Source organism: Rhea americana, unplaced genomic scaffold, assembly GCF_003343005.1.
Source record: "Rhea americana isolate MKP2758 unplaced genomic scaffold, rheAme1 scaffold_17, whole genome shotgun sequence".
Taxonomy (NCBI): Eukaryota; Metazoa; Chordata; class Aves; order Rheiformes; family Rheidae; genus Rhea; species Rhea americana.
Window position 1 is genome coordinate 5,317,179 of NW_028185816.1, and position 24,269 is coordinate 5,341,447.

A 24,269-nucleotide genomic window follows, 5' to 3' on the forward strand; every position below is an offset into this window, starting at 1 on the left:
CAAAAGGTAATTTTTTGACCCTGGAAAATTTCTTAATAAATATCATGTCTTTGAAGTGGAGATGATGATTCTCTGGAAATGAAGTTAAATATGAATAATATTAAACTTTGGCAAAAACAAATTATTTTAGTCTCAGAAATTAAAAAATCACTTTTTTCCCCCTCATTATTCCAGAAAAGTCCAAGTGAAGGCCATGACAATGCTTAGAAATTTTCAGTCTGAATAGCTGTAAGTCATCAAAATACATTAGTTTCTAATGTTTCCTATCAAAAAAGGCTTCCATGCTTCCATTTACAGTATGCATACTGATTGAACTCWATCATTCCAATCAGCACAATTCCATTATTTCAAGTATTTCTGTGATTTACGGAATTATACAAGGACAGCTTTTCACTCACAGTCTCAATAACAACTGTGAGAACCTACCTATTCAAATTTCTAGATGTAAGTACTGTTACACTGGRTATACTGCCATATTATAGTTACATCTCCTCTCCTTCCCTTTTTCTCTCAGTGGTCAGTCTCGTGCTTTGTGATCTTTTGAAAGATCGCAAGGCAGGGGGGAAGGAGAAAGGAGGGTCTCAGCACTTCCTACAAGATTAGTTCCAAATGGCGCTTTACCTAACATGAGCCAAGTGTCAAGGACAACTGAGATAAAGATCTACGCAGTCTAAAGCCAGACAGATTTTTTTTCCAGTTGCTTTATCTGTTTGCTTTCTAGATTTCCAGATGTTTAAAAAGACATGATTTTTATGCAGATGMCGAAAACACTCAGAGAATTTCACATGTAGTTCACCGCAGGGAAGTATGACTCTCCAAAGTCCTTGTATGTTCATTTTTAAGAAAAATTACATCTTTGCCTTTATGATAAAGCCTCTGAATTTCTGCGAGTTTTCCAATTAGAAACCACAAGGAAACTGCTAGAGTCCTGGGAATTCTAAGCTGGCGTATAATCTAAAAATTTCCATGATTTGAAAAACACATCGGAATGTTAATCTATATAGCCAAATTTCCAAACCAGCCTTAAAACAATCTCTAAAGTTATGAACAAAGCTTTATTGTATAGGTAAATTGGTCCAAAATGGTACAATGGATCACGTATATACACCCAACTACATGTTTATTCAAATAAACTCATTAGACACAATTATGCTATACAGAAATTAGTGTCTATGCTTCAAAGTCTAACTAACGTACTCTCCTGCACTGCAGTCATTACTCAGGGCAGTATATTTGCTATTTCTGTTCTTTCAGAAGTTTTACCCCCCCTGTTTTCAGGCCCAAAAATCATTATTAATAAAAGGACCAAACTCTGTAGTTCTTGCTTATTCATTATTCACTTCAAACTGCTAACACTAAGTCTGAACCAAGAAATGAAAAATTAAGCCAAAAACAGCATGTAGTCCAAATTATATTTTAATCAAGAATTTAAAATGTGTGCTAACTTGCATTTAAATWTCTAATCTTATATTCCTGTTTCAGATTATTTCATAATAATCTGAATAAAAAGTCCTATATAAGGATCTGTCGGAAAGTTATAGGTTGCTTTAAAGACTTAACAAAACACATAACAGTAATGTTGCAATTCATTTCATATAAGAGGTAAAATCCATAATTTCTATCAGCAAATTTAAAAAATAGCTGTATATGTATCCCTCTGAGAAAATATGTAACATCTAGACTGGAATAATGGTAGTATCTTATGAAGATTTCCAGTTTCAGTAGGAATTTTATGAAGAGTCCCAGGATTAGTATTCCATACAAGAACGATATTAATTAAGTACCTATGAAAAAAATGTAAATTCAGATATGCGTTTTAGTTAAATGATATTATTAGAAATCAAGTTCTTTTAGAAGTCAAGCTCTTTTCTTGATCTGACTTGCAGTTCGAACCCTCAGGCTATTCTCAAAAGTAGAAGTTTACAAGCAGCTCAAATCCCAACGGCTTTTTCAATGATTATGTTGAGATGCAGATTTTGAGTTTTTCTGCGAGGTCAAACAGCGGTGGAGAGGCAGGCAGTATAATCCCTACCTCAGCTTTGCAGACATGAGCACCAAACAGTTCACTTGGAGGACAAAACGCCACAGCCAATGAAGAGAGCAAACCCTGCTTTTCCAGGAACAAAAACAGTGATCCCAGAGAGACGTGATGTCTCAGTGCTCTTTCCAAGGTTGTATGCATGGTTTATATGTACTGACTACACTTAGAAGTTTATAAGTAGCACTTCAACCTACTCATCCGGAAGGTGCCAAGCAGGCGATCACAGAATATCCTAAATTTCTTCAGAAATCTCCTGTTATGGTCTGGTAGGAGGAACAACACTCTACCATCCCTCTTTTTTGGGGGTGGGAGAGGGGGAAACAACCTTCATAAAAATTATTTCCTGAGACTTACAGGGTTTGATCACCAGTAAGTCCACATCACCTTTTGCAGGCAAATCTTACAATAACTGTCAAAAACCTGGTAATAATCCAGTCGTCTGAACGAACATGAGCTCAGCACGCTATTGACATGACTGAAGAAGGTACAAGGAATTCTCTAACAAACAGCTTCAGTCTTGCAAGAATAATTCTTTCCAGGTGAATTAGCACTTGTGAGTCACTTCACAAGATTCTTCTTTTCCTCTTGTAGCCATAATATTAATAAAGATTAATACACAAAAAGACCATGTCTTACTCCCTCCTCCCCAGTAGCTGAAGATAATACCTATACTCCATAGGATTAGTAATAGGTTCCATGAATATTAACTGCAAAACCAAAATCTTCAGAAGATCTAAGCGCAGAGACAACCAAGGTGCTGCCACAAACCAGACAGAATCTCATCATAGCATAACTACATGCATACAATTTTTCATTGGACTAACAGAGAGCACCTGAACCCAGCTAAGGGTAGAAAACACCTGCTAATGCCACCCAATGCTTTCCTGTGCCATGCAGAGTTATCTGGTTRGATCAGTGGTAGCTGAGGAATCTTTATACTGGGCAGACGGACTCAGGGCATCAAGCTTACAGGATACTGTATTTAATCTGAATACATTCTGTTCACAGGACGCAGATAATCTTGAGAATCTGAAGCCTGTAGCTTAAAAGAAAAAAGAAAAAAAAAAGAACCAACCCCCACCTCCCCACACCACTGCTATGTTGATCAGTTCAGAGGTCCAGCTTGCCCATCCAGGGTGTAAGAGGAGCTAGATCCATGTACTTCAAAGGAAGATACTTTGAGGAGGACAAAGATAAAAGACTGCCGAATGAAAAAAAAGTATACTTAGCACTTTCCATTCTGAGGTGAATTATACCTTGAGGCATGAAAACGTATATCCTTTCCAAATTAAAAATATATATGAGAGAGATTCTCTCTGTTGCATCCATGGATATTGTCACTATAAGCATACCTATCTGATCCTGTTTAGAAAACAGTCAGCTTCGTATTCCAAACTGGGAATAGTTCATGGCAGTAAGTTTGAAAAGTATTACATTTCAGAAAGACTTATTGAAATGAAATTATAAATTTACTGATTTTCATTGCACAGCAATTCAATCAGTCATTGAGAAGAATGATTTCATTAGAGTTTTGTTTTCCCAAGGGAAAAAAAGTTACCTGATTTGCCTCTACTTCTGCATTTTAATATTTTAAATAATTTCATTGCACAACTATATTTTGGCAGTTCCAGTCAGGGAAGTTCAAATAGCTTTACTGTTTATTTAGAAACTGTACACCTCGCCCAAAGAATTTTTTACTATTCTCCTCACTTTTAAAGACCTTTCAAAAATATTGTGGTCTTTCTGACTTTTCTCAGGTTTAGTTATGCCTTAAACCAGCTACTGAGTTTTAGAATCACATCAAGCACAGTCTGACTTCTTGTACACCAGCCAATCTAGTTTCCTTGAAAAATTGTTCTCCTAGTTCTCTTCCTAATTTGATCACTTCAGGCGAAAAATATACAGGCATCAGCTATTACATCCTTATCCTCTATAATTTGTCAGATTTGTGTACTGTCTTCTGTAACGAAAAATAGTAATTTAGCAGTATCTGTACACATCTCCATTTTMTAGATTACTTATAGATGAAGGTTACATTAGCACACTAATTTTTGTCATTTAACCTACCAATTGAAAAGACAGAACAAGAATAAACACATCTTTTATTCTCACAAAACRTTAGAGCAGCTCCAAAGGTGTTACTCTCTCCTGACTCCCACCGGCCTGGGAAATGAGTTAAATCTTGAATCAATAGTCTAGACTGTCTAACACAGGAGTGCTAGATTTACTACATCTGCTTGTGGCCCTGTTGGAAAGCTGACACAAAGCTCTTTGAAGGAATTCTCATAATAGAAGCTACCCAATACTTGCCACAAGTTGGCAAATGGGATAACAATRTAGTCTGGCACCTATTATGAGAAGGTCTCAAAGCACTATACAATGTTCACAAATTAAGCCTCAAAGCAATAGTGTAGCATGAACAGTATTCCCAGGTTATAGATGTGGGAAATGAAAGGATAGAAATGTATTTTCCCAAAAGCAAATAAGCTTATAGTTGAAACGGAAAATGAACTTAGGTCTCCAATTCTATGATTTTGATCTTTAGCTACTACTCCCTTCTTTCAATATTGAGAGAATTTAAGTGAAGTCCTTGGATACTTGAGTCTTGTAATTTCCAGGATTTAGTTACTACTTGACTAGATACATAATTCTCTTTAGGAAAAAAAAAAAAAGATTTTGAAAATTACATAACTGAAAACATGTAGTTTGTTCTAAAGTGATGAACTGCTTTGAGTTTGAGACCCAACTTCAATACTGGAGCTTAACTAAGGGCAAAAAACCCTCCAACTCAAATTTCAGTTTAGATCTCTTGTGTAACTCTCCAAGTACATACAGTGCACTCACTTGGCCAAAAACCTCATAATTCCAGAGAGTACAATGCTGTAACAGTGATCTGCACCTACCAGGTATCTTACTCACTAGATGTATTTCCAAGGAATAAGTGAAAGCTTTAGATATGGAACAGCTGCAAAACATGCTACAGATACTAGGAGTACAGCTAAGAGATAGACAAAATCTCTTGAGGTTAGCAAACATATTCACGTATCTATGCATTAATGACTGTTTTCATAGACAAGTCCAATGAAAGCACACATGCACATCCAAAGGCAAAATTTATTCAGTGTTATACACAGTAGTTTTATTTCAGTGCATGTTCAATTTGATCTTCTTAAATCATCTTAATCTCAGCTACCATTGGAAAAAATAAAGTTAAACACATATTTGATTTAAGTATGCTAAGATTTAAGAAATATTTGCATCTGGATTTATTTTGTACTTGCCCCCCCTCCCTTTTTTTTTTTTTTTTTTAAATAGGCCATGCCAAATCTAGATCCTGGCTTTCTGAAATGAGATTTAATTTTAGATTCAGTTTCATTATTCAAGAGTATTTCTAAAAGAGATCTGAGCTCAGTTTAATCTGATTAACCTCTGAGAACCTGGAAAAAAAGAATGATTCAGTTTCAATCTGTTTTCCTTTATTTGCTATGAAAACATTGTTTTCAGTGGAATATTCAAAAATATATATTCAGGTTCAAGTATGGTGGGCAGACCACTATGCCCTGTCCATTAAATGGTGATAACTATTAACACACTTTATTTATGTTTATTTTAAAATCTTAATTAATGGTCTTACTAAACTAAGCCCAAGCAAATGTGGACTCTGTGCATACCATATATGCCTTGATGCTTTAAATTTGTTTGTACAGCTGTGAAATTCTCAAATTAACTATCTGTCAGGAAAAGTAAAATATTGCCAGGAGAGCATGAAGATGAAATCCAGCCAATAGGAGAAAATTACAAAATGGCATCCTGTGACATGAATCACTGGTATGAAATAATTTCTGCTATAATAATAAGTCTGTAGTTTCTAGACAGTAGATTAATTAGCAGCAACACTGGTAGTTCCAGCAACTTACTACTATATCCAGCATTTATTAAGCTTGCTATCGGTCAGCTCCTACTCACTTTATAGATGCACATGATTATGATTCACTTAATACTGTAAATATCTCCAAAAAGAGGGAGGGGATTCTTCTCAAAGAATGTATCATACATTCATAATAGCCTAATACCGCACTCCCTACTCATATTCTCACAAACACCATGAAGTTTTGTCTGTTTGAAGCAAAGGATCAGATATACCAACTGTATTTTCAGAACTATCAAGCGTTGAGACAAGATTTAGCTGCCTCAGAATTAAAAAAAAAAAAAAAGTCTTCTGAGATTTGAGAAAGAACCTAGCACCTAATAGAATTTAACAACTGTTAAATTCTTCATCTTTAGAAACTCAAATGTTTAGAAATGCAAAAAGATTTAACAATCTACTCCTGAGTGATTAGCAAATCTAACCCCACAGGGCTATGGAACTAGACGCAAAGGATGCATTCAGAGTATCCAATATGACATCTAAAAGTACCTATTAGGGCATTGAGCTCAGAAGGGCAATGAACAGAGACTGTGTAAATGGTACCAAAGGCTGCCAAACTATGGTGCTGCCAACCATGCATCACTGCCCTGGATACAGATACCAAAGAAGAATCTGACTCGGGTGCTATATTTAGCTGTTGGGATTCATCCCTGAGTGGGCAATTTTATTTGATTTATATATAGAATAAAAACTATGCACTTGATTTAAAATAATTTCTCTAAAGTTTGACTATTGTGAAGATAGACTTGTCAATCTGCACAAACAGCAAGGTATTTAGCCCCAAGAAGCAATAACCTACAATAACCTACAGAACACAAATGACCCGTCTGGGTCAGCCAAAGTCCATCTAGCCCAGACTGACTGTAAGCAGGTATCTAGGGAAGACTAAGACCATAGTAAACACATGTTACATCCCTCAGTACTCTCCCAAGCTCTAACCATTTTTGGCTATAGGGACATCTTAGGCTAGACAGGGGTTTCTGTGTATTTAAACTTTTATGGGATTTCTCTTCCATTACTTTATTCAGTGTTTTCTTGAATCCAGGTAAAGTTTAAGACTCAGTAACACTCATCATCAAGGAGTATCCAGCCACTGTAAAAATAAATACCCTCTTTATTTGGCTCTTACCATTTCATTTAATGCCCTCTAGTTTTTGTATAGAAGAGTTTGTCAACATCTAACCTGCTATTCACTRTTCCATAGACTTCTACCATGTGCCCCCACGTCATCTCTTTCCACACTAGAGAACCCAAATCTGCTCAGTCATTCCCCATAAAAAGCTACTCCATAGATCCCCACAGATCATAYAAGATGTCTGAGAAAGCCGGAGAAAGTTCATTCCTCCCTAGTAAAACATCAGATGATGTAGTTCTGTTAAGAACCAAACTGCAGTGTTGATGTTGAACAGAAACTTGCTGCACAAGCAACTCATTCAGACTCAATGAGATTTTTATCTCTGCCATACTGTAGAAAGTTGCAGTGTGACCTTAAGCAATTACGGTGTACAATTGATGAGTCAACATAGGCAAAATTAGTTTTTAATGTGTTCGTGGATGTGTTGCTATAGCTGATAAATAAGATAGACAGGCCTAAAGAGATATAAAAGTGGATCATCGGTAGTACATAACAAAACAGGATACATAGTCTTCCTCTTATTAAGAGGAAACTAACACCAGAGTATTTTATGGAGACTTGCCATCTAGGAAGCAGCTCACTTACGAAGAAAAGCTTCACTTATGAAAACAGCAATTCAGGCCTGTGGAGGGACTTAGTAAGATTTTTTTTTCCCCTCCTATTATCTATAACCTCAGACTTATCCCGTCTCCCTCACTCAGCTGCCTAGTACTGCCTGCAAGCTGAGCATTCTGGCAGTCATTCATTTTATATTAGTCTGCTTTTGCCTAAAAAGAAAGAAATAAATAAAAATTATATGCATGGATAAAAGTTCATGTTATCTATTTTAARAGAGGCTGGACTCTACAGAACTTTCAGCTGCTAATAAAGTCCTCTGTAGTAGGGCACCTGCGTGGAAGACCATAATGTTTCTGTTTTCCTGTGAATGGAAAAATGGCTAAATGGCTCCAGAATTCCACGTGTATTATTAATGTAGCGCACAATAATGATCCAATGGAGGACTGTGGAATTCTTACTATGCTAAATTTCATGCAGTATAATCTTCTTATAAATTTCCTTTGCACCACAAGACAGATTTTCCAACGTGTAAATTAGTTCTATTGCCTAGGACTGCTACACAGGAAGTTACAATCTGAAAGGATAAATAGTTCACTAATAGTCTGCAATGACACACAGCTATTACTCTGCCATTTCTTTGAATCCTTACAATACTAAGTATGAAATAATACACATTGAGAAAACAGCAGTGTGGCAGAATTTTTCCATTTAATTGCATTGCCTATTATRCCATTTTGAAAAATAAAAGACCAACAAATCTAAGTAATTGCAACATATAGGATTACAAATGTCTAATTGGCTTCTAATATAATGTAGGTTCAAAAAAGGGGATTAGCTAATAGAAGTTAGGAAGGCCATATTCTCAGCCACATAAGTTAATACAAGAAAGAAACTCTGCTTCTTTTCGGTGGAAGAACACAGAAGTACCAAATACTGGAACATTTCTGGTTTATCTCTCCAAATGGTAGCTCTCTGAAAATAAGCCRTGATCAGACAAGTCTGCAATGACGCAAAATAAAAAACCCAAAACACAGTAGTTAGGTATCTAATAAAAATATACTGCTTGAATTTCTGAATATTCACTAGAAGTTTCTAGTTGTTGACCAATCCTTCTTTATTAGATATTACCAAGATAAAATTCCTGAGAACTCTGTGTTAAAYGCACGTGATTTTCTGAGACGTCAATCTTTAAGAGTGTTTTGCACTTTCTCACTTGATTGACTGTATTTCTCATCTTTCTTACAGCTCGCTTTTCCCTTTTTTTTTCCTGTTTAAAGAAAACAGAAGGTGCAAAACCAAAAATCTGCCTCAGTCCAGATAATTTCTTCTTCAATGCTATTATGAGTCTGGAACCAAGAAAAACAACTTACGCAGCTGCTGCTGACACATGGCTGTCAGTACTCTAATTTCTCTTACAGACAAGTTAYGAGAACATCAAAAATAGTAAATGCAGTTTGTGTTTTCTGTTCTTGGGTTCTTTTTCCTCTTGTTGAGTATTTATCCATTTTAGCTTTACAGAAGATGTATCTGAATTCARTAAGACTAATAAAGTTACCCCGAAACTAAATTAATGTAAATGTTGACTATGTCAACTAACTTCTTCCCCAAAGGACATTTGCTTCATTCTTTTATTTCTCCTAGTAAAATTATCCTATGAAAATTATTTAAGCTAAAGGGAAAAATACATAGTTAATGGGAAAAAAAAAGATTTTCTCAGTAATTCCTATTCTATATCCTTTAAATCTTTATTTTCTATCTCTATATAGAACAAACATATTTTAGTGGTATATTTGCCATGAGTATGAAGAATGTAATTTCTAGTTTTGAAAACCTGAAGCTGGTTTTAATTGTTCAATGTTTCACAATAAAAAGGATATGAACCCAGAAGTTGCTGATTGAGCTAGACATCCAATTCTTTTTCTGAACCCTAAAACACGTAAGTGATGAATAATCAACAACACTGCTAATTCAGTTGCTCTAAAATTTATTTTTCCACTGTAATTTTTGCTTGCCTTATTTGCAGTCCAAACTTGTCCTGTTTCAGTTTTCATTTCTAATGACTATTTTTAATAACTATTTCTAATGATTTGTCTAAATGGTAAATGCACAACAGGATTTTTTTTCTCTCCATGTATTGCAGGCTGCAATCAAGCAAGATCTTAATCTGGTCTTTGCAAAATCTTACACATCTCTTGGAAGATCATGCTTTCCACATCTCACATCATCTTATAACTCGTCTTTGAATCCTTTCCAATACACCAACAGGATCTTTAAATTCTAGACACCATAACTAACTACAGAATTTTATTACTGGACTCACTAAAGCTGTTTATGGCAGAAGTGGCACTTCCCACAGCTACTCAATATTCCCCCTGCATATAAATACAAGGATCACATTTTCTCCATTAGCTACCACATCACACTCCTATATCTTATTCAGTGTCTTATCCTCCACAAKTTACAAGTCATTTTTTGAGTAACCTCCTTACAAAACACAATGCTTCCCCCCTGTAAACAGCATTGCATATCATTGGTTCTTAGCTATATAGCATGCATTTAGCTTCACTAAGTTATGGTGATGAAAAAATTGGGGTGGGGAGGGAGGGAAGGAGTTTTCCTTTATTTTCATATTCCAGATTTGCAAAACAGAAGGTTTCAAGGATGAAGAAAATTGTTTGATGTTTTAACTTACTAAYTGAATAGGCAGATAAGGGAATCAGAAGCACAAAGAACATCTAGGAATACTACAGAAATATCAGCTATTCTCAGGCCCTTTTTGATCATGCTTGTTTTTTTTTTTTTCTCGTAACATGTTATTTTTATTCTTTTTAATCTTTTACTATCTTTATAACAGTGTAGGATATGAGGATGCTTTTAATGGTCTGAGATAGGTAATGGCATCAGGCAGGTCAAATTCTACAACCTAATTTATCTTTTCTCTTTTAATGACCCTACAAATTGGAATCCCACAATGCTGTTTCTATATGGGAACTTTTCAGAGTAGAATCATACTTTAGCAGGTAAATAAAACTCACTGAAATGACTGAAAGGGCTTCCACTGTCCACAACAAACCAGGAGGACAACAGTCACATTTCTAAAAATGACGTGTTACTATGCAGTGATGCCTGAGCTGTTGCTACATGCCTTCTTACAGCAGATGCAATATTCTCTTGGATGTCAYAATTAATTCCTTAATGAAATGTTTTGTATAAAATAAGGAAATTATAATTTCAAGAAAAAATTACCCTGATTTTTGATTCTTTTTCGCTATGCAGCACAGTTATCTCCCTCTTCTTTTGCAGAGCTTCCATAAATGAAGCCTCTTAACTGCTCAAAGAAGTTCAGCACCAGAACAGTTAAACACCTCAGATACCAATCATACATGCTAGAACATATACCAAAACTTACTTTGCCAAGCTTGTTTGCCTCAAAGCTGTTTTCTTTAAATTTCTCCTGCAGGGTCTCAGCTAACCGACAAAGCAAGGCACCATTATCCAATTTCTCCATAAATGTTTCTGCTGTTATTTCTCTACCTAAAGAGCAAACAGAAAATTAACATGGCAAAGAAGCTGAACAGTGTAGATTGCATTTGTAAAGAAAAAGAACATGACCCAAATGCACTGAAATCAACAGAAATCTTTACAACTATTTGAAATATGCCTTCACTAAATAACTTATTAGGATATTTGATGAATAACATCACTACTACTTTAATGGTACAGTTACAGTAAATTATCCCCCAAAAATGCTTTCTTTGGAAGGGTATGCATTACCTGAAAAACAATTTGAACGTAGAAGGATCTGCATATCTCATTTTACTTACGTAATACCAGTGTTTTTATCATAGTGTTTTAAAAGAGAGTGCAACCGGCAAATGATTTACGGTAGTATGTGGTTATTTATAGTGTAAGTGTCAATAACACTTTTACTGCAGCTTATTTCCTAACATAGTAGCCAATCATGTTTAGAAAGAAAGGAGATTTTTTTTTAGAATTACTTTAAGACTTGATCCTGCAAAAAGCTGACAAAACACTGAAGTGACTGCAATGCTCCTTTGAAAGAGCTTTTCAGAAAAGTTAGATTCTTTAAGAAACTCCCACCATTATGACAGCATTTCCAAACTACAAAAATAAATAGATCTATTTTTGGTTGAAATTGTTCTGTTTTCACATGCCTCCTCAAGAATTTGTCTTCTCTGTGGACACTTTTTTTCAGCAGCAGTTGTATTTTTCCAACATTGTTAACTTCTACCAATGTCAAGACAGCATCAAGGACTAATTCTTGCTCTTCCTATTAAGACAGGACTTTTTACTCTCTCCATGATATTTACATATGTCACTTGGGAACTGGAATAACAATATGAGCTCATTTTTCATAGGCTGCTGGACACCACTCATAAGGTAACAATTTTCTATACTGCCAAAAAAAAAGAAAAAAAAAACAACTAAGTGAGAATGGTTCCCTCTCCCATCCCCACATCCACTCCTACTCAAGACTGAGTTCTTTACAAGAACCAGAACAACAGGTAGAAGTCTGCCCACTGCTGGTTGATGCTTTTTGGYCACAGATTTTTGATCACAAAGCAGTGGTCCAAGTAAATCTTTTTTCTAGAAAGACTGCAGGAATTAATTTTCGTAAGAGGTCTGAAAAYAGAGAACACTTATCTCATTAGAACAGGTTCACAACTTCTTCATCAAAAAGCAGACAAAATAGCAAAAAGTATAACTTATTTTTTCCACTCAAAAGAAGCAGCAAAAAAGCAAAAGAAAAAACACCAAAAGATCAAGAAAAATGAAGAAGATAGTAAAAGACGAATGTTATTCTTCTGTAAGATACTGCTGGTATATTGTGATATGAAGATCAATGTCAATACTGCAAACAATAGTGCTTTCTGAAAACAATAKAATCAAAAAAGAGGTCTAGACTCTTGTCAGGAAACTGCTAGATACTTGAACATCAGCACAGTATTCTTTGGGCAAAAATTTGCCAGTCTTATTAGTTTGGTCAGTTAAGCCCAAAGTTTAAGATAACATCATCTTTGCAGCAAATCATCTTCAGATGCAATAGCAGACTCACATTTTCAGTTGAAGTTAAACCTGATTTTTCTAATAATTTCTACTTCAAAACATCTGTTTGATGTGAAGATTTTTTTCTCCCCTCCCCCCCCCTTTTTTTTTTTGCCTCAATTCTTTCTGCCACAGAGCCCACATTGTAGCCCCAGATACAAAATGACTTCTGCAGGCAGAAGAGCGGTAGCAGTGCTGCAAACATTCATCACAGTGGTAGTTTGTGTACAACTGACATCATTTTATTTTTGTGCCTCCAATCCAGCTGAGGTCAGGACTTAACCTATAATAGCCCCCAGATACAAAAATGCAATCTCATCACCTTAAAAATCTATCACTATTCTAGTCTGTGTATTTTTCATTATTAATATTTTCTATTTTGCCCCACCAGTGTTTTTGGCAAAACGCATAAAGCCATCAGAAAGCTAAAAATTAAAAATTACCATATTCTAGGAATTGCTTAATTTTTTTAATCCAGAATTGTATTTTATTATAGATTCATTTTCTTTCTAAAAAAATGTATTTCAAATATTTTTACCCTGTGGAAATGATTTTTGTTTTGGAAAGCACAAGGATACACAGGACGTTTGGCACTGGTAAAAGAATCACATTCTACTTATCTGTTCTGTCCTATGATTTATAGAGCTGTTATTTTCTTGGTCAAGTYTTAGAAGAAACCTAAAACCTATTTAAAGCTATTTACTCTTTAAACAGATATGGAAAAACACTTCTATCTTCTGCTGCCATTTAACAATACATTTACATTATTTTTAATGCTGAATTACATTAGCAGTTCGGTCACTACATATTGTACATTAAGCCATAGTATTTCAGTTCTGTTCCCCTTTTATGAAAGCTGAAAGAATGAGTTTTGCATTGAACATCTGCATCCAATGAAAAATATATTAGGTGTCAGCTTTCAATTCAGTGTATTTTATGGCTCCAAAAGGTGGCATTTCTTTGCTAAAACAGACACTCTGACAYATTTAACAGTTGAAATGTATTGATTCAAATGAGAGTAATGTTCATAGCCTGAGGGGAAAAAAAAAGGCTCTGTATATTTGTATGGAAAAAACATTAAACTCCATTAAAAATGTATAATGCCCCCTATAATTACAAGAAAGCAGTTGCAATATTTTTATAGAATGGTAATAACATTATATATAATAAAAACCAACACTAAAAGTATCAAAAAACAGGAATAGAAAGGCTTTCTCCAACCTTGCCAGCATTGTTTATCTTTTCTTAAGACAGCAATCAGATGCCCCTTAAAARGGGACACGTTTAGGCCTGAATGCTTGTTACGTGGGAGCTGTGGGCTGCTGTCTGTAAGGCCACCCAGTCCTGCGGACCCTAATGCAACCAGACTGGGAGGTCTGTGAAAGAATCACAAAATGAACGTGGAAGGATCCAAAGGCTAAAATAAAGTACAAAAATCTAGTTGAGTCTTCTGTTACTGCAGTGTTTAGCGACTACAATGCACGACCCTTACTCCAGCCCCATAACTAGCTGATCAACTCCAGTAACTGTGAAACATTACATTTGTGCTATCATTGAAAAAAAATACAAATGGAAAAATTACACTCAAGTGAAATTGAAATACATCAGGAGGAGGATGGCTTATACTATACTGGGGCATCAGTGGAAGTATTCCTCCCCATCCTCACAAAAAGCATAGCATTTAAACCCCAAACAACATATAATAGAAATAAATTTTAAAAAGGCAGTGATTTTACACATGCAAAACTGGGTCTCACTGAAACACCAACATTTACTTGAAACGCAACAAAGAAGCAGTCCCAAAGGCAGGCTGATATTAAAGAAAATGATACTGTCTCTTTTCTAAATGAAAAGTTGCATCAGAGTCAGTAGAATCTCTGGAAGTACCATGAATGTCGTGATATTCAGAGATACTCGAATGATATTGAAGCCTTTATTTTCCACTGGCTGAGCTGAACACACTGATACTGAAAATTACARAATCCTCTTAAACACCAGTATCAGCAGGATCACTGAGCTGAAGCAGGTTTTGCTTTTATTCAAATGTAAGAAACAGTTTTCCTTCAGAAGACTTCTCACCCTTTATTCCCCTAACTTTATGTCTTTCCTAACATACTCTACTCTGTTCCTTTTCTCCAAACCTACTTCACTTCTGCATCCAAGCAGTCAATCCTTATATGCCTCAAATGTCTGCAGCATCCTGCTGTCCCAACTTCTTTCATATAATTCCCAAGCAGCTCTGTTAAAGGGGCTGCAATACTGAAATTTTGGAGCCCAGGCATGTTCCCATAGCTAGGGCATATCTCAAATACTTACAGGCCTATTTCATGGTCCCACACGTTAAATATGATAGCCTTCTGCATCTGGTACACAGTCTCCAGAGTGGCAAAAATTCAGAGCTGTATACAATAGCCAACGGGGAAACAATGTCTCTTTTACTCTTGAAAGTACACCTCCTAAGTGACAACCTGGTGCTGAGGTCCACTCCTCTTGATATTAATCCTTTCCAATCTCCAAACACATATGAGAAAATGAGAGAGTACAGCAAAAAGCAAAGCCCAGYTGCTTTCAAATTGCCATTTGGCCTCCTCTAGAAGATTAGTACAGTCCAATGGTGATAAGTCCCAYGTGAAGTTTGCCCATGGTGGAACGGAAGTTTTCAGGATCATAAAGTAGATTCCACTAAACAAAGTATATACATAATTTACAAAATAAGCTGTTTGCACTGCTGATGCACTCCAGAGTGCTTCACTGGCTTTATGCATACTAAAAACAAGGCCAGGCAAACTATCATTCGTTTTGCAGCACCTTTGATCAAGAAGACATCTCCTTAACCTTCACAACGCAAGGATCTCCAGCCCCAGCTGCACAGAGCTCTGCAGAAGGAAGGGTAAGAGAGCAACAGCATGACCTCTCCACACCCTCCCCCACTGCTGAGGTGTCCCACTTTGGGAATGCTATAATGATACAATACAGTATGAGTCAATCCCATCTGACACATTGGTTTGATTTGCAATACCCCTTCCCAGYCACTCAGAACACAGGCAGCTAAAAATCTATTCAGCAATGTAGCTGTAATGACAAACTGTCCTCTCAGCAGCTCTGGGCTTCTTTGACATGGTTCCAAGGATAATTAGCAGAATGAGTAAAAATTACCAGCAATTACTAGAAAACAACGTCCATGTTGAAATAAGGCTTCTTTAGTTTTCAYGGTTACAAATTCTTAGAGAGCTATTTTCTTTAGATGTGCCACATCATGCATTTCAGTCTTCCAAACTGCACCTCAAATAAGGTCAAATTCTAGTTGTGGTGCCTAGCTTTTACCTAATAACAAAGATCTTCATTCATATCATGATATGCAATTTTTTTWAAATGTTTTCCAGATTGCAATTCTGAACTGAAACCAGGATTTGCTGGTACAAAATCATCATTATTTTAACTTCTTTAACTAGATATATTTGCCTTCCCATAAAGGATTCCAAAACACCATCAGTTGATCAAACTGCCACATAAAAAGTTTCAACCCACATTTTTGCCTGAAATATTTTATTATATTAAAAATCTGCACGGATTTGATTTTGAAAAGTAGGCCAGACTGACTGCCTGTCATTTGCCTTCGTTGGTTCTTAGTACAAACGAATGAACAAAATACTGATGAAACAAAACATGAAACAACGTGATAAAAATAAAATATACACTAATTTTCTTTACAGAATAAATTGAGTAGTTTTATTTTGTAAAAACTGATATAAGGATAGCTTAGAATGAGGCCATACAAATTACAGCACAGAGTAGACTTGGGTATGGATGTACAGAATATTATCTGTTCCATGACATCCAAACATCAATGCACATGAAAATCTACTGACCCTTAAAGGAAAGTAGGTTATCCCCAAAGAAAGAAGAATAAAATGCCTTGAATGTTCCTTTGGATACTAAGCAGTGAGAGAATATAAATACATACCTATAGTAAGATAGTAATATGCTGTAAATTCATACTACTTATCCTACAGCAACATGTCCATGCCCCTAAGCTGACCTAAATTAGATAGTACTCAAAACTCAAATTTGGTTTAATTAAGTATYTATAGGTATACTAATTTACTTTAATTAATTTACAGGTATATTAATTTAATTTAAATTTGAATTATTAATAACAATGTCTACTCAGGGATTCAATGAAGTTTAACAAATCATTATAATTTCAGTTCTTAAAATTAACTCTTTCTAGAGTCTGCATAGACAAATTCTTAGAAAAGAACAGCTTGGATGTGAGAAGGTGTGGGGGAAAGCATACACGGTTCACTTGTTTAATGCAGCTTAATTAAAAGAAGGCTGCATCCATTTAGTTCTGCTGCACAGAGTTTAGTGTCTATATGAAAATCAGATTTTTAATTATAGTTGGCATTTCAGAACCTCCTGCTGGTTGCTACTTTCTTGCTAAAAAAATGACCTCATTCCTAATCTTGTCACTGTGAGAACTCTGTTATGATCTACAAACAAGCTTCTATTTGTTTTAGAAAGGCTCACTAGAACTCCATTGTTTAAAACTTTTAAACAATATATTAAATCCTTAGTGGAATATGCTTCTTCTGATTCAAAAACAACCTTTAGATTGCTGTTTTGTGCTCAAGTGGAATTAAAAAGTCAGAATCCCTAGATTTTTGTTCTGGCATTCCCTAGAGCATTTTGTATTTGAAATTTTCATTATTTTAAATGGAAGTACCACAGAAAGATGTGATGTAATGAGTTCCACTTTTGCAGTGGTGAGGACTCAACTATATCAAATCTGAAATGGATATTACCTATCTGCTAAAGTTCTGGTTCTGTGTTCTTGAATGCATTGTACTGCTACTGCATACATCACCTACATCTCTCATAACACACTTCCTCTTAGGAAATGCAAAATACAGCAACACAGAACACACAGATGCAAGGTAACAGATATAAACTATTATTACATGATACCACTGAAAAGTTTCAAATATAGCTTTTGCCAGAAAAGATACCATATTTCACCAGAATAAACTTCCACAAAAAAAAAAAAAATCCCACCTTTAAAAATGTTCATTCAAATTCTCCTCCAAAATGACAACAGAAAAAGTCCCATGTGAACATCTATGAGTTGAAATTTTTAATTATTTTTAGTTTGGTAAAACTSACTATCCCCCATCATTAAAAGCAAAACCTATTAGTAATTACTGTTCCAAAGATTATTTCTGTTTTGGTTTTGTTTTCTGTGTTGGGAGTGGGGGGGGGAAGGTGTTAAGCACTTTTCAATGAGATTCTGTGCAAATTGGAATAAAAACTATTCAAGAAGTTTCTTATTATCACTTCCCCTGAAATASCTTCTCTTCTTTGTTTAATGAGAGGAACTACTGAGTTGTTTCCATTAGGATAAGGAATTTAATATAGAAAACTTGTATTTCTTCAATAGAATCCTTTTAACTTAACAGAGAGCATACAAAAGCCATTTTCCCTGAATGCTCCCAACAAAGAGTAGGATATTTCCTGGCTCCTATTTTATAAAACTTGCCTTCTTGTGAGTCCTGTATCCTAAAGGACTGTCTCTCTYCTTTCTATAAGGGATATACTCTTACTTGCTTCTCTTCACGTCTGCTTAGTTTTYTTCCTGTGCTTCTGGGTTGCATCTGCTCTCTTTAGCAAACCTGTTTTTGCTTCACATTCCAAGACATACAGCTGCAAACAGCAAATACCCAGATTGCAGCTGCAACCACTTGGTCAGATCCCTCTCTGCACAAGCTTCCACAAGTCTTATCGTGCACTGCCTTGCCTGGGGCAGCTACTATCTATCACTGGGCTGCTGGGGCAGCAAAGAACTTGTCAATTGCTCCTTCCATTCAAGATGTTCAGCATACACATAGCCTTTAGGAGGTCTACCAATAAAGATGAAAGATGGACTTGACAGCAGAAATTAGCATCCTCCAGTGTTAATGCAGAAAACACAAGAAAAAGAACATTTAAAAGGAAATGTTAAGAACAATAAACATCAAGTGAATAAAGTTCATCTATACCATTCACAGAAATACTGCAGAAGCACATTGCTTATGAGCTTTTTTGACATTGCTGACAGTGGCATGAGGTGGAGCTAGCTATCTAATTGTAAATCATTTTTGAAAAGGAAACGTCCGAAGAACTGCATTGCCAGTTGACAGTGCACAGAGTTCTTTTACTGTCAAGTGTGACTTGTCAATAATTGCATTCTATCTTATTTTTAATCTTACCCAGTAAGTTTGTGAGCCACAGGGCCAAATCCTCTTTCATCGGCAACAAGTTGGCCTCATGTCTACTGGCAAGCCACTGGCTATACTGATGCATATCAGAGAGGCCAGGCCCACGTGCCTTTGGGCTCAGAGCCGTGCACATTGTTTATCCACTTGTCGTACCTGTTTTATTATTAAAAAGGGAAGGGGGGGAGGGAAAGAGATATAGTTAATTACACCAAATACAATTCTAAAAAGAGAACCTGCAAAATTGTAATAGACAATAACATTAACTACCATTGCAACAAATCAGATGTCAGACAAATGTCGATCTAGCACATGGAGGTAACATAAGATGACCGAAGACTCGTTTTGTTAATGAATAACAACGCAAGCAATTAAATCATATAGATAAATGTCTACTTCACTTGTACTCACCAAGCTACACATGTTGCCAACACACAACCAAATACTCTGGAAGGAATGATTAAAATCAAATCAAAATAAACATTTTACACATAGCTAGCAACTCACTACAGCTCCTTTATCCAATATCCATTCAAAGTAAATGGATAACTTCAGATTTTTGGATCTTTGGATCAGACCCAAGAAAAACACATTAATAACTGAAATATGCTACTGCAACAAACTTGCTAATGATTAGCAAATACAGTCACCAAATGGAATCAACCTATTCTATATCTTTAAAATAGTTAAAATAATTAAAGAAAAAAGCATTGAAAACATTTACTGAATAACATTCAATAAGAAAATAGCACAAAGGAAAGTGCCGATTACCACATTTCCCACTTCACCCCTTTTTTTTTTTTAGAAATATTCCTCTGCTTCCACAACAATTTATGGAAACTATAGTTTCAGGTAAGAGAACATGTCATATTAAATATTGGTTAAGAGTTCTGACTTGTACAACAGCCAGAGAGGCTGGGCCTACTTGACCTATATCTCTGTTCCTGAAGACTAATTCTCCCACCTGTGGCACAAGCATGCTAAGAAAGAATGTTCTTTTTCTCTCTAAGGGAGTATTAGAAGTGGATCCTAAGGTTTGTAGCATGAGCTGGGATACTTTCTTGCCTGGTAGGCTGTATCCTACTGAGAGCCCGGTCAGACCTACTAGCGATCACAAAGCCTTATGCAGGTGGCATTAGGGGTATTATAACAGGGGGCTGTGTTCCTAAAAGTCACTAAGGAATACTGCTTTGCCTCCTCCCTAGCTGATTGGCACWAACTGTGGTTACATGCATCTGCTGACTTCAGCTTACGAAGCAAGGCAAATACTCTGCTTCTTTCTGCGCTTGCATACCTTTCAAGTCAGGTAAGAGGCAATAAAAAATAAATAAAATAAAAAAAAATTAAAAAGAACAATTTGTTATGGTATGGCACTGTGGTCTCAAATAGCAAGCATACTAAAAACAATTCCTTTGCCAAAAAAGGAAATGTTTATTGAATGTAAAAAGCAATCGTTTTTCCATAAAACTATGCTATCAACTGTATTTCCAAATACATGAAATGCTATTTGGGATATTTTAATATTCACATGAAATTCTCCAGCATTTTGCAACCATACCCTAGGTAACTAAACTCCTTGTTAGCAAAAACATCTGCTTAGGCTCTTGCTTAACCCTTGTTCATGAATACAGCGTAGCATCTTCCTCCTTATCCCAGATCCTAAGGTTTTAGTTGCCCTTGAGATATTTAGGCTCAGGTTTCACTTTGAATATATTTCTCACTGAAATCATACCAATTCTTCAGTTAAAAAAAAAAAGACAAAAAGAAAAGACTTCATTCCTTGCATAAAGATACATTTCTGAATTATCATTAGATTTTACATTTTTCTCACCAAAAAAGAAAAAAAAAAAAACTTTTGGAAGCAAAGAAGTTTAAGACAGACCAAAACATGTGATGGAAGTATAGCCCTGTTCTGAAAACAGACTTCGTAAAAACGTCAGCTTGGATTTATGTTTTCCTGGTTGATTACTTCCAAGTCATACTTGCTCATTTTATTCAAGCAAAAAAAAATAGGTTGTTAGATCTGCAAGTTCAAACTGGAATATCACTCAAAATGCATTCCTTCAGACTCAGATGATACTAATAGTCAAGGAGTTTTAACAACAGTATACTTAAAATTGCTGTAAGTTACCACAAATCATGCAATTTTGTTTTTCAGATCATTGACATATTTTAGATGGAAAAAGAGGCAAGACGGATAATTGACTTGTCAGCTTGTACTCAAAGAGTACAGGAAAAAATCAGGTATAAATACCTGCCATATAGCTTTTTTCCAAAAACCAGCCTTAAAATAACCTTTTTAATGGATTTCTGGAGTCTATCAGCAAAACTGACAGTGTGAAAGCCAGAGTTGGAATTCGTTTACTCTCCTGTATCACTTCTGAAATATTATTGGTAAAAAGTAGCCAAAAAAAAAATCTCATTCCTAAATGTTAACTTGTTTTACACCGGACAAGTAAAACAAAGTAAAAATACAGCATTTTTTCACATTGATTTTTCAATATATTAACAACTATGCAACCAAATCTTTAGGAAACAAAATCCTACAGTTCATTTCTTTTAATACACACATTGATAAAATATAACTGAAAAAGAGGCACCTTTCTTCTAAAAGAAACCATTAGACATTTTATTGCTTCTTCGGAGCAAATTTCTTTGAGGTTCGTACCTATTTTGAGCAATGGGTCAGACTAGGTGACCCCCAGAGGTCCCTTCCAACCCGAATTATTCTGTAATTCTATACTCAAGGATGCACACCGCCACATCCTAAATGAGACTCTAAACAGGCTCTTTTCCCTGAGGACCACATCACATGACACATGCACTGAGTTGAGCTGTGTTAACAGGGAACCTATATCCTTTCCCTCTCCTCATCTGCGTCTTGACATCCAAGACCACATATATGATGAAGTGCTCCATGAAACACAGGAGCTAATTAATAGCAAACAACACTAGGGCTGATAGACCGCCAGATGTGATACCACGTGCTGCTACTGGGAACTACTGATGAGGCTGGAGTAGTTCTGAGGTCTGAAAGTTGCATTCTTTACTACTGGAGAGAAGAGGGCGAAGGCTCCTGGAGGAGCTGAACAGAGGCCCTTTTGAGTTGCCCCATCACACTCTGAAACAAGTACTGCAGTTCATGCTTCAGGTTGATCTCTGTGGAAACACAGAGCAGAGAATTTCTGATATTACTTCAGTTCAGCTCTAAAGTACAGGGCTGGTTTTAAACTTATTTCATACTGATCTATCACTTGTTTTTTTGAAACTAAGCAACCAGACTGTAAAAAGTCTCAAGGAACTTTTGAGCCTTGTAGTTGCAAGAAAGGTGGGAGAATTAAGAGCTCTGATTTTTGAGGATGAATGGATACTTGAGTTTGGTAGTAACTTCAGAGAGAAGAGTCAGAGATAAGGAGGATGTTCTGAGTTTACTGTAGTTTTAACAGAACATAGGCTCTCAGATCAGGAAAGGTAGCAAAAATAAGGAGAGACAGAGAATTCTGAGATAACAGAACTGCTAGAACCTGAAAAAGATTCATCTCTATTCTTGGACTTTAAATGGTAGCCCAGAATTAACCTGTACTGTTTCGGTAATTATTGTTAAACTGTGGAGCACGTATGCAAAATGAGGATTGCAGAAGTTAATAGTGATGTACAGTTTCCACTCAGAAGAACACTGAAAAATCACACATGAATAACAAGATCCAGCCTTAATTTCGCTTCTGAAAGAAGAAAAATTTCCTCTTTTTCTTCTCCTACTTCTCTGAACCTGTCCTACACTTCAGTAGGATATTTTGCTAGACCCAAAGCAACAACATTCCTCCTTTGAATTGGAGGATTTTTTAAAAAAAAAAAAAAAAAAAAAAAAAAAAAAACAGCCTTCAAGAATGGAGCACAATTTGTCCTGCTAGCTCTCTTCACCAATTCTACAAAGGATGTGATGGGACAGCTATTAAATTGTATCAAAGCTGTCAAAGTCTTTATTATTCTTTGTGCAAACACTGTCTGATASTAAACCTCTAAGCTTAACTTAAGCCTCCACAATACTCGAGTGATGAAGTAGCTAAGCTTCGTTAAAATGTTCATCTGCTTCATCAGTCAAGTTCTAGTTCTACTAGCCCATACATTAACCATTAAAACACCACCAAGAACCAGCTGGAATCTTCAAAGACCCTTAAAGGGAGTTAGTGAAGGTGGCTGCAGTTGGATCACTGTCTGCTCCAAGACTCCTTTGAGAATCCCATTTGTAATCAAGGATTACAATCAAGTGGATTCTTGATTCCTCACTCACACACCATCATCTTACCATTTCAAAATATCTTAACATATTCATGAGCTAGAGAAAAGCTTGACAATTGGGCAATGAGAAACTTGACTAAAGAAACCAACTGACTTGCCACAGAAGTAGACAGGAGCTCTCCAGGATTCTACATGGATGAGGCAAGCCTCTTTGGCTCCAAGAACCATTTCATCCTTTCTTTTTGGCAGAAATGAAGTATGAACAAAGTAGCCTAAAAATACTGTTTTTCCTAATCTCACTGCTTTCTAGTAGTAACATCAAATCATTATATATATGCATTTCTTTAAACTGAGCCAACACAAACATGTCAAATATACCATGTTATAGAATGTCACACTTTTCTATAAACTATTGAGCCTGACATCAGATATGCATACATGTTTTTAGAACTTACCTCTAAATACTTTTCTCCTCAAGAAGCAATTTCTTTCTCCTATTATTCTGAGAGCAGACTAGGAAAGATCTTTAACTACTTTACATTCTATTTTGTTACAGGTCATATTTATGCAGCACAGTCTCTTATTCTACCTCTCTCAATGACAGGAAGACATCTCAAATTCTTAGACTTTTTGTCTAGCCAAAGAATTCAATGCAGGATAAGTTTACAGTATACCCAGTGACATGTAGCGGATTCAACAAACTGAAAGGTTATATTTCTCTCTGCTTGCTTCCACCAAACAGTGAGGTTTTATCTTGCTGTACAGTAGTACATTTAGTTTGCTGTGTATTGTAGCTCACTGCTTGTATTTTGCCAGCAGTGTAACTTACACCACCTGCTGATTTTTGTCAATGATCATCAGGTAAAAGTGATGAGAATCAAACAAGTAATTTTATGCAGTTCCACTGGCTTTTACTGGGGTTACCTAATAGGACAAAAGGATTCAAGAATGATACACTCTGTATGGAAATACATGAAATGCAAAGATTGTTTAGTCCAGAAAGTAAGACTAGCCATGCAATTAGGCACTTATTTGCAGTTGTAGACCCCC

At 35.8% G+C, this 24,269-nt stretch overlaps 1 protein-coding gene across 6 annotated transcripts in view; it reads right to left on the reverse strand.

Moving 5' to 3' along the window:
• Nucleotides 1-24,269, reverse strand: part of GAS2 (growth arrest specific 2) — a 94,498-nt gene that overhangs the window by 64,990 nt on the left and 5,239 nt on the right. For all 6 annotated transcript variants that reach the window (XM_085300898.1, XM_085300899.1, XM_085300895.1 and 3 more), the window contains exons 2-3: nucleotides 18,975-19,136; nucleotides 11,072-11,196 (exon numbers count right to left, since the gene is read on the reverse strand). In XM_085300898.1, the coding sequence (XP_085157024.1) occupies nucleotides 11,072-11,196; nucleotides 18,975-19,116 (267 nt within the window). In that variant the 5' untranslated portion in view covers nucleotides 19,117-19,136. The remainder of the gene's footprint in view (nucleotides 1-11,071; nucleotides 11,197-18,974; nucleotides 19,137-24,269) is intronic.